The sequence below is a fragment of the Chrysochloris asiatica genome, unplaced genomic scaffold (genome assembly GCF_000296735.1).
Source record: "Chrysochloris asiatica unplaced genomic scaffold, ChrAsi1.0 scaffold00017, whole genome shotgun sequence".
Lineage (NCBI taxonomy): Eukaryota > Metazoa > Chordata > Mammalia > Afrosoricida > Chrysochloridae > Chrysochloris > Chrysochloris asiatica.
Window position 1 is genome coordinate 12,318,668 of NW_006408535.1, and position 12,211 is coordinate 12,330,878.

The 12,211-nt window shown below is 37.2% G+C and overlaps 1 protein-coding gene across 1 annotated transcript in view; it reads right to left on the reverse strand.

Annotated features, from left to right (window-relative positions):
• Positions 1–1,544: 1,544 nt before the first annotated feature.
• Positions 1,545–12,211, reverse strand: part of FAM177A1 (family with sequence similarity 177, member A1) — a 21,210-nt gene continuing 10,543 nt past the window's right edge. The window contains exons 4-6 of the mRNA XM_006835350.1: positions 7,673–7,739; positions 6,575–6,672; positions 1,545–1,780 (exon numbers count right to left, since the gene is read on the reverse strand). Coding sequence (XP_006835413.1) covers positions 1,565–1,780; positions 6,575–6,672; positions 7,673–7,739 — 381 coding nt within the window. The 3' untranslated portion in view covers positions 1,545–1,564. The remainder of the gene's footprint in view (positions 1,781–6,574; positions 6,673–7,672; positions 7,740–12,211) is intronic.

The following is a 12,211-nucleotide window of genomic DNA, read 5'->3' on the forward strand; positions in this document are numbered from 1 at the left end:
TTTCTGAGGCTGTAAATCTTTACGGGAGCAGAAAGCCTCATGTTTCTCCTACGGAACAGTTGGTAGTTTCGAACTGCTGACCTTGCGGTTCACAGCCCGATTTGTAACCATTACTCTACCAGAGCTTCTTACATATAGTAGTGGCCAAATGTGTATGATCATGGATAATGTATTTTCATAATAGGCCCACTATACCTAAAGTTGTAAATTTCTTTGATACGAGAAGGCTTCAAAAAGTTCAAGGAAAAATTCCATTATCTTTTAATTCCGTTTTTCACTAGCTTTTTGAAGCCCCCTAGTAAATACATCTTAAGATTGGAAGTGTAATGCTGTTAGGCTATTAACATAACCATTGATTTCTAAAAGCTGTTTTAAGTTTGTGAGCAACCATTTTTTTAAAAAACATTTCTAGAACATTCTTCCTGATCCATATTTGGTTACAAACCAAAGTTATACCATAAGATTCTGAATATATATTTAGGAATATTTTCAAAATTAGCATTGTATTATATATCCTTGTAAGTTCTGCAACTAGTACAGTGGTTAGAGAAATGGCCAACCTGGTTCAAGTAAATTGCCCATCCCATTATTACTTCAAAGTGGTTAATGGTAACTAACACTGGCTGCTTGTACAGTAATAGCTCCTGAGGAGTTAAATCTCCATTTGTACCAACCACTACTCGAGTCACAAGATGCTGTGGTGTGAAACATTATATATTGCCACTTGAATACAAATACATTCTATTTCTAGCACTTTTAAGATTTGTTTAAAAACTACTGAAAAGTGACAAGATTAAGACTAAAAAATAGAAACCCTTCTTAGTATTTGGTGGTGGTATAAACTGGAGTCCCTAGATAGTGTAAATGTTTAACATGTAAAGCTGCTTTAGAGGGCTGAATTCACCTACGGGTGCTCAGAAGGCCTGGCAAACTACTTGTAAAAATTAAAAACCCCATGCAGCACAGTTCTACATGGACACACACAGGGTGTCAAATAGTCTAGTTAGTACAGATTAACTTCAAACTTACTCTTCCATAAAATAATTCTCAATGAAACAAAATTCAAAGTGCTTCCATCTTAATCCTTTTATTACACTCAATGAATCAGCCTTCAATGTGAAATCAAGGTTAGCTAATATATATAAATGCAAGGTAGCATGAGAAAATTTAGGGGGAGAAATGCTCATTTTTATCTGAGACTAAGAATATCAATTTCAATAAGCCTTAATCAGCAATATCTAAGTTTTACAAACACAACTGACAAACAAGTTTGATAATTTTTAAAATTCTAAGTGGCAAGTAGGGCTCTACAATGTCCTTAACCTTTTTTTTTAAGATTTTTTTTTTTAAGTCACTAATTTGACAAAATAAAAGAGTACTAATATCCAAATTTCAGATTTAGCTTTTGGTAGATACAACGTAACAATGAAGAAACATTTTTCCATTATGGATATCTTAATAATTTAAAATATAAATAAGAATATTAAGTCCCATTGAAGAAAGAATGTGAAAGTTCATGGTATAAAAAACTCCAGGACTTGAAGTTTGATAGTCATTTCCTTATCTACTGTGGGACAGAAACTGCGTTTTGGTTTTGCTTGCTTTCCATAATTACTTCACAGTCTCCTTCCATTTCAAAATTGATATTCACAAATGAAGTGGAAACCACTGTTTCTGGTTGATCTGTCTGAACAGAATCAGCCTGCAGCTTCTTCTGTTGTTCTTGATACTGTCTTTCAGCTTCTTCAGACATCCTGTTTTCTTCTTCTTCTTCTTCTTCCTAAAAGGGGAAAATATGAAGAACTGTTGAAGTATATATATGTCCAGAAGGGAAAGTATTTTTTTCTTCCACTGTCAGCTTGTCTTGTCTTGTCTTTTAGATCAAAACATTAGTGTTCTACTAGTTCAGTTTGATCTAGTAAGTATATGACTTAGACACCCTTCCCCATTCTTAAATAACTGCTGTATATAATAGTTAAAGGGAAAATGAAGCTATTTAAAAATATGGTATATTATTGCTTATCGTGGATGAGACCTGATGATGAGACTTTTACAGGGACTTGATGTTTTCAGACTGAGTCTAATAATCACAGTAAATAATCTAATAAGTACATATACTGCTTTAATTCTAGGAAGCATTTTCAAACGTAGGAAACAATTACAGAGAAAGACCATATAAGGAGGCTAGTACAGTCCAAATGAAGTAATGAGACTCTTAAACCTGGCTGATGGCATTTGTTCATAAATATTCATCTATATTCATTTACTCACAATATTTTTAAGCCACTTAACATATAAAACCAGCTGACCTTTCCAGACTCATCTCCAACTCCCACACTGTATCCTATGTTCACTAGCTACAATAAACTTCATATTCTTAAAATTTCCCCACACATGTAATGTATTTTATTCCTTCACATTATAGCTTAACTTGGTTGCCTTTCTCATTTGCTTAACTGAAAATACTACCACCAATATACACTAAATATCATTCTTCTAGGTATTTGTACATATTCATTAAATCCACACAGCAATCCTAAGCAATTCTTATTATAAAATGAGATTGAAGCTTAAAGAAATGACATATCTTGCCCAAGGTTTTGAAGTTAGTAATAAGTAGCATAGCCAGGATCAGGCCCTTAGGTTTTTGAGCCCATGATCTTAAGCACTAAAGCTTTCTCACTAGTTAAACTCATTTCACCCCAACCCGAAAACTTCACTATATTTACAAACAGAACTGCTCCCATCTTTGCACCTTAACAACCAGCACATAAACTTTTCTTTTGCAGTACTTGTAGTTTTCTGTACACCAAGCCCACTCCCTTCTGCTCACAGTTTATGTGTCCAAAATACAACTGTGAGGAAGGCATAGGATCGCACAGCATTGGAACCAACTCCACAGCACCTAACAACAACCACCACAAATAAAGGGACCATCTCTTGCTTCTTCATCTTAAAATCAGGATAATAATCAAAAGAGGTGTGTGAAGATTAAACTATACAAGGCATATAATACCTAGCACAATAGTTGAAAAATAGCCAGTCTTAAAAAGACAATTTCTCCATTTTTCTAGGATTAATAAATTGGAGATAATATTTTTAAGTGCCATCAAGTTGGTTCCAACTGTATAGGGTTTCCAAGGAGCAACTGATGAGCTTGAATCACTGACCTTGCAGTTCAAAGGACTTTGCAGTCTGACGCATTAGCCCAGAGCATCACACCAGGACTCCGGTATAGATAGCTAAATCCTTTCTATGCCACCTCACAGTAACTAGAGTACCACAAGAGCTTTAACTAAAGCCAGCTGTTATTGGATTGTTTGGGAGCAGCAGCTCAGTCACAAATTGGAACTGAAGTTTTCTTCCCCCTAATTCACAGTTACAGGGAAGAAAACTACATCTGAAATTAGAAGATTTGGTCTTAAAACCAGATCTACCAGTTCCTAGTTTTGTGACTGGTAGAGTTACTTAAACTTCTCTGCACCTACTTTCTTACATAATATACAAGGGACTTCAAAACAGTTTGTGAAAAAATGAAACTGAAAGATAAAGGAATTTTTTTTCCCTCCTTTTGTGGTCCTCTACTGAACTGACAGAGGCAAAATGAGGTTCAATCCCTTTGTGGCTTCTGACAGGAGCAAAAACCATAAAAAGCATTCCAATGCAACTTCCCACATTTGCAGAAAGATTGTATCTTCCCCTCTTTCCAAAGAACTGAGACAAAAATACAGTGTTCAGTCCATGCCTATCTGAAAGGATGATGACGTTCAGGTATGAGGATACTTAAAAGGTCAGCAAATTGGCAAAGTCATCCAGGTTTACAGGAAGCAATAGTAATCCACAGAAAACAGGTGCAGTGAGATAACACTAAGGGCACAGTTGTCCATGTGGGCATTCACCCCAGTAAGCTGGTTAAAGATAAGGGTAAAACCAGACAAAGACCACAAAAGGATCCTTAAGTGGAAAGCCAAATTTCACCAAGTAGGAAAGGAAAAGGACAAACAGGGAGAATCAACTGAGAAGATGCAGAATTTAAATTTGTATACAACTTCCATTAAAAACCAACTAGGAAAAAAGAAAATGTAATTTTTCCACAAACTTTTTGAAGCCCTCTCCATAAAATTTTCAGATAGTACTAATTACTGAGAGATAGGAGTATGTTAAAGTGCCTTACATGACACTTAGCTTATAAGAGTTGTTAAGGGTCGTCAAGTCAGTTCCGACTCATAGCAACCCTGTACAGGGTTTCCTAGGAGCAGCTGGTGGGCTTGAACTGCCGATCTTGCGGCTTGCAGTTCAGTGCTGATCCTACAGCTCCACACCAGGAGCCCACAGGAGAGATTCTATAAATACATTCATTCAAAATATATGGAGTATGTACTATATACGCCAGCCACTGCTCTAAATTCTCAGACTAATAAACGAGACAAAAATCACTGCACCTCTACAGGTAAAATTCCAATGGAAGAATGACAGAAAATAAACATTAATAACAAATTATGCAGTATGTTAAAACCAAACCAAGTTGTCCTTGAATAAAATATGCCCTCCATGAGGTTGTAAAGGCTCTGCTCTTTCAGAAAATAACCAACAGGCCTTTCTTTCAAGGTGCCTTAGCAGTTGATGGCGTAATTTGCACCACTCAGGGACTCCTATGCAGTACATTAGGTGTTAAGTACAAGTACGTGAGGTAAAAACAGCTTGGTAAGGGGAATTGGAAATCTTTAGTAGGGAAAGTTTATAGGCAATTGTATTTCTAAATAGGGTTGTCACACCTACTTTTCTGGGGTGATGTGAGCAAAGTAAGGAAGTCAGCCACACTCATCAGAGGGCTTCAAAAAGTTCATGGAAAAATCCCATTATCTTTTAAATACATTTTTCCACAAACTTTCTAAAGCTCTCTCATGTATCTAAGGAGTCCTGGTGTGGCACTGTGTGGGTTAATGCACTGGACTGCAAAGTTGGTTTGAATGGCAAGGTTGGCAGTTCAAGTTCACTAGCCACTCCATGGAATCCCAATACAGGGTTGCTATGGGTCAGAACCGACTCAGCGGCACTTAAACAACAACATATATCTAAAGGAACCCTGGTAATGTGGTGGATTACAAGCTGGGCTGCTAACCACAAGGTCAGCAGTTCGAATCTACCAGTTGCGCCGTGGGAAAACGAGACTTCCTACTCCCATAAAGATTTACAGCCTCAGAAACTTTATTGAGTGTTGCTATGAGTCGGAACCAACTCAGTGACATACAACCAACCTCATTTATCTGTGGGAAGACCATTCCAAGGCAGAGGAAACAACCAGTGCAAATGCATCAAGGGGGAACACGCCTAGTGTACTTAAGGAATGACAAGGATACTACCTTGGCCTGGACAGACTGAACAAGTGTTAAGATAGTAGGAACAAGTCAGAGTCATTGGGGTCTGGGGGTACCTGATGGAGAGGAGGTAGGGAAAGAGAACTTACAGGACACCTTACAGCTCTTCACAATGTTATGGAACTGACAATTTCCATGATTTGTCACCCCAGACACCCAAAATTAAAAGATTTAATATTGCTGATGTCAGAGCTATTAGTGTTTATATTGCTGTTGTTAAGTGCCATCGAGTCGGTTCTGACCCATAGCAACCCTGTACATGGTTTCCGAGGAGCAGCTGGAGAGCTTGAAGGGCCAACCTTGTGGTTCAAACCACCCTTGCTCCAGTGCATTTAACCTACAGTTAAATAAGGAGACACACCATGACTCCTTATATATCAAGTCTTTATTCTGCTCTAACATGATTGTTTCTTTGTATCTTTTACATATTAAATAGGTTTATTTATGAACCATAAATTAACACAGGTAATACAAAGTTAGAATTATATAGTTTATTCATTTCCTAGAATAAAACCTATAAAGTAAATATAAATTGAAACCTAAAATTTTACTATTAGCCGGGTCAATAAATTGTATCTCAGGACATACGGAATCGACAAATTTGCCATAACATTTATTCTGTAATACCATTTACTGAACACCAACATAAAAGAGACACGACTGAGAAAGTCCTTTATCATCATTTCAGGTAATTCTTATAATTACCTGTTAAATGCTGTTTTCATTCTTATTTTACAGGGATAAAACAGAGGCTTAGAAGGTTACATAATTCACCTCACCCAACAGCACACACCTTGTAAAAAAATGGGATTCAAACCTGTTTAATTACAAAATCTGCTCTCTTAATCACTATGCTATCTACCTCATCTCCCTTGTCTTAGAAGCACTATTACAAATGTGGAGGAGCACATAATACGCAATTGATGAAAGCTGACTTTTTTCACTTTCCTCGATTTTATTTCAAGACTTATTATCTATGTTCCTCAAATTTTCATAAAATCTAACTTAGTTCTGCACATAGATGATATAAAAACTGTAGCAATATTTAAAATCTAAAATGTATGTTAATTTAGTAAAATGATCAATGACACGAGAATAAAATGTCTTGGAATATGAGAATACATATGTTCATTAGATAACCCACCAAGTCTACAGCAGCCCAAACTTAATCAAGAAAATGTAAATAGGAGACACACCTCCTTCTTCATCCGGTAATACTCATCAATGGCATACTGATATTTTGGGGTGCTGATGCCCAAAACAGATGCAATCTTCTCTCCAAGAAAGTCACAAACTAAAGATACAAAAGTTACAATACTTATACAATTTCATAAATTTATTTTAGCACTTTCTATTGCAAGGCATTGTAGGAATACACATTTGAGTTCCTGCTCTCAAGATTATGAAAACCAAGATCATTTCCCTTCTGTACATCTTTCTGGATTTCCCTAATAAGCATTAATGGCTCTCTCTGAGATCCCAGTAACACTTTGTGTTCAGACCTCTATTATAACATTTAACACCAGATTTTATAAGGATCTATTACATGTCTATTTTTTCAAGGAGAAATACTTTTAGAGGCATGATGAGCATTAGGCTGGAGGAGCAGAATAGTCTGTACTGTAATATTCACTAAGTGCTTACCATATGACAGGTACTGTGAAAAGTTAGGCTCAGAAAAGTTAAGGAATTTGCCCAAGCTGACAAAGCAGATCCAAATTTCAAATCCAAGTCTGAATCTAAAGCTCAAGGTCATTCCATTACATTAAGCTGTCTATAGCACAAGCTGAATGCTCAATAAATGTTTGCTGAATGAATTGCTATTTACAACTAGTTCTAATACAAAGCAGACAGTGATAGAAGATATGATGGAGTTAAAATTGGGAGCATTTCCTTCAAATAAGAATTAGTGTCAACTAACTACTCAAAATATATAAGTATACAAATGATTTATAACTACAGGCTTAGAATAAGCAGTCAGACCAAATGAAAACAATGTAGCAGTAGGGATCAAATGACAAAATAGTTGCTAAGCGAAAGGGTTCAAGAACATGGAAATCATATCTAATTTAATATAGTTATTTTTCAGTGTTTGGGTTTTCTTAAACACAAGCTGGAGCAGAAGATGTTTTAAGCTAAAATACATGCTAGATTAACACATGAAGTCTTCCAGTACTAGCCAGCTGCTGAAGATAGAATGATTTAACTCCCTACTGTTTCTCCATTTTTGGCAAAGTTCCTGTTCTTAGAACAAAACACATCAGTTGTACAATATTCAAACAGGAAAACAATACCTGAGAGGGTTGATGTGGCAGCCCGAAGCATGTAAAACCATAAGTAGGGGCCCCAGGTAAGTTTTGTCTGCAACAAGAAGTCAGGTTAGCAAACTTTATATATTTCAGGCCAAATACCTTAAGTAAAATAGCAATGGGTATGTAGAGTTATCTATTCCAAGGCAAAATTACAGACTACAATCAAATAACGTATTTATAGAACTTCCAAATGAAGGGGCAATCAAACAGAATTCAGATTTTTTTTTTTTTTTAAACTAACTGAAACTCTAAAAACAGGAGCTCTGGTAGTGGGTTTAGACACTGGGCTGCTAACCACAAGGCCAGCTGTTTGAATCTACCAGTCGCTCCATGGGACAAAAATGAGACCATCTGCTCTCATAAAGAATTACAGCCTTGGAAATCCTATACAGGGTAGCTATGAGTCAGAACCAACTCGGCAGCACATAACCACCACCACCACCACTAAAAAACAGACCAACTATTACTCCTAGCCCTAACCCAAACCCTACCCTAACACTGACACTAGTCCTAACCATAACCCTAACAATAAACAAAGTCCTAAGCCTAGCCTGGACCTAACCATAGTCACAACCCTAACCCTCAATCCTTACTCCTACCTGTTGTTAAGTGTTGTCAAGTCAGCTCCAACTCACAGTGACCCTGTATAGGGTTTCCGAGGAGTGGTTGGTGGGCTTGAACCACCAACCTTGCAGTTAGCAGTTCTGTGCTTATCCTAACATGCCACACCAGGACCTCTACTCCTACCTATCCACCAAAAGAAATATCTTTAAAATTACTCCAATGGACGAGTGTTGGCTATTATGTCAAAGTTCTGTCAAATAATACAGATGATACATTCAAATTGTCTAATAGAAGGGAGCGCAATAAGGGACCTATTTACAAAGATATAAACAGGGTTTAGAAAACCAACAAAGAACAATACTCCAGGGTTAGTAACAATAAAGGAACTGCTGTGGGCTAATGTGCTGGACTGCAATGTCGGTCTGAACCACAAAGTTGGCAGTTCAAGCTCACCAACCACTCCTTGGAAACCCTATACAGGGTAACTATGGGTCAGAACTGACTCAATGGCACTTAAAAACAACAACAACCTCCCCTAATGACTGAAGGGGTAAGAAAAGAAAAGAGCTGTTACTGGGATCCCAGAAGGAGTAGCCAAACAGAAAGCTTCTGAATAGGAGCTGTGATCTTTAGAAGAGAATGAAGTTGCCCCGGCTGAAACATCACCATAATATACTTGCATTCTACTAATGTTTAAAATCCCCCTCCAAAAATACTAATTTAGGTGGAAAATTTTGTAGATTTATTTTATGACCAAAAGTCTACATTAAGCTGCAACAATTAAAAAACAAAAATGGTGACATGTTAATACCATGTACATAAATAACACATCAACTGAATTCAGTGACAACTACCAGAGGAATAAGCTACATCTTCCTTAGCAAAAGATTTAAAAACCATCATTTTTTTATGTCTGGGGAGCGCAATGGTTCCATACTATAAACACTGGACAGAGGTTCAAGGTCTGAGGTTCAAGCCCACCAGCTGCTCCATGGGAGAAAGATGAAGCTTTCTGCTCCTGTTAAGATTTAAAGCTTCAGAAGCTCTACACGGGCCACTGAGTCAGAACTGACTCAACAGCACTTAACAACAAGCAATTGTTTTGTCTCAGTTAAGGCGGTCAACATGATAGTTACTCTTCATAAACTGGAAAATGTTTCTGAAATTTTATTTAAAATTTAAGAAAAATATCACTTTTCTCAGCCTCAGGATGAGTCTGTATCATAATAAGCTTCTCACTGGCAGTAGAGGAATGCTCCTCTTAAAAATCACTCTAGTCTTGATGACATCAACCTATCACCAAAGAAGACTAACTTTAAAACTTCACAATGGGTATCTTAAGATTTAATCACACAACTTAATTTTACACATTCTAATATGATGCTGGGAGTCCTGGTGTGGTGCTGTAGAATAAGCACTGAACTGTTAACCTCAAAGCAGTTCAAACCCACTAGCTGCTCCCCAGAAACTCTATACAGGGTCGCTATGAGTTGGAAACAACTCGACAGCATTTAACAATACTAACAACATGATGCTGAGTAAGAATTATGGGTAAAATCAAGAAATTTGTAATGGGTTTTTAAGTTCTAGTGAAATTTGAGATTAAGAGTTACAACCGCTATTATTAGTTGATGCCATCTTACATTTTTGTTAGGTGCCATTGAGTCAGTTCGAACTCAAAGCAATCCTATGCACAACAGAACGAATCAATGCACAATCCTGTGTCATCCTCACAATTGCTATTATATTTGAGCCCATTTTAGCTCCCACTGTGTCAATTCATCTCTTGGTGAGTCTTCCTCATTTTTGCTGACCCTCTACTTTACCAAGCATGATGTCCTTATCCAGGAACTGGTCCTTCCTGATAGCATGTCTAAAGTACAAGAGACAAAGTCTTACCACCAACACTTCTAAGAAGCATTCTGGCTCTACTTCTTCAATATTCTACAACACTATAATTCAAATGCATCAATTCTTCTCTTGTCTTCCATATTCACTGTCCAAGGTCTATAAATATATATGTATGTATGAAGTGATTTAAAATACCATGACTGTGGTCAATCACACCTTAGCCCTTAAAGTGACATCTTTGCTTTTGCAATAGATCTGCCTAATGCAATATGTCATCTGACATCTGACTGCTACATTCATTAGTGCTGACTGTGGATCCAAGCAAAATTATTTGACAAATTCAATCTTTTCTCCATTTATCATAATGGTCCAGTTGTGAGGATTTTTCTTTTTTTTTCACATTGCAGTATAATCCATACTGAAGACTGTAGTCTTTGATCTTCATCAGTAAGTATTTTAAGTCTTCTTTGCTTTCAGCAAGCAAGGTTGTATCATCTGTATATTACAGATTGTTAATGAATCTTCTTCTTCCCATCAGAATACCATGCTCTTCTGCATATAATCCATCTTCCTGGATTATTTGCACATCATACAGATTAAGTATATTGAGAGGATACAATTGTGACTCACAACTTTACTGAATTTAAACCATAAACGTTCCCTTGTTCTGTTCAAACAACTGCCTCTTGGTCTATGTACAGGTTCCTCATGAGCACAATGAAGTGTTCTCGAATATCCATTCTTTGCAATGCTATCCATACTGTTATGATCCTCACAGCTGAGTGCTATTGCAAGTCAATATAGCACAAGCAAATATCCTCATGGTATTCTCTGCTTTCAGCCAAGATCCATCTGATGCCAGCAATGATATCCCCCATTGTACATGCTCTTCTAAATCCAGCTGTTGATACACTGCTTCAACACTTTTTGAATTATCTTCAGCAGAATTTCACTTGCATGTGATACTGGTATTGTTTCATGATTTCCACATTCTGTTGGGTCACCTTTCTTCGGAATGGGCACAAATATAGATCTTTTCTTAATAGGTTGGCCAGGTAACTGTCTTCTAAATTTCTCAATACAGACAAGTGAGTGCCTCCAGCATTGCATCAGTTTGTTGAACGATTTCAATTTGTATTCCATTGACACCTGGAGCCTTGTGTTTTGCCAGTGCCTTCAGTACAGCCTGGACTTCTTTCTTCAAAACCATCAGTTCTTGCTTACATGCTATGTCTTGAAATGAGTAAGCATCAACCAATTCTTTTTGGTACAGTGACTGTGTATTTTTCTTTTTTTTAATCGAACAAAATACATCTTAATTCTGTTAGCACAGTAAGGTCCAGCAAGGCCGTGGAATTGCACATAGAATGCTCAGCACCAGCAGGATAAAGTAGAGAGGGTGGCTGGTTGGTGTTTACTGCTAGCATACCAGTCACTGCGACATTTGTATGATCTGGAGTAAGGCTGCCTAGACATCTTTATCCATGTGACCCTTTGCAGAACTAAAAAGATATGTCCAATAAACTGCAATTCTTTCTTGATGCTGCCTAGCAGCATCAGTCAGCTGCTTCTGGGATTTCAGCTGGTGTTCCTTCCATTTTTTTCTGAAATTTCCTTCATCATTCAATATTTTGCCCATGGTGATGGTGATTATGTGCTGTGGAGTTGGTTCCAATTCATAGTGACCCTGAATAGGGTTTGAGGCTGTAATTCTTTATGGGAGCAAAAAGTCTCATCTTTCTCCCGCGAAACAGCTGGTAGTTTCGAACTGCCGACCTTGAGATTAGCAGCCCGATTCATAACCACTACGCTTGCCCAGAAAATCTTTTAATATTGCATGTCAAGGCTTTAATTTTTCTTCAGTTCTTTCAGCTTGAGAAATGCTGAGCATTTCCTTGCTTTATGATTTTAAAACATCAAGTCTTTGCACACCTCATTATAACACTTGACTTTGTCACCTCAAGCTGCACTTTGAAATTTTCTGTTCAGCTCTTTTACTTTCTCTTTTTTTCTGGTCGTTTTAAGTTCTCTACGCTCAAGAACAAGTTTCAGAGTCTCTTCTGACATCTATTTTGGTCTCTTTTTTCTTGTCTTTTTAATGCTCTT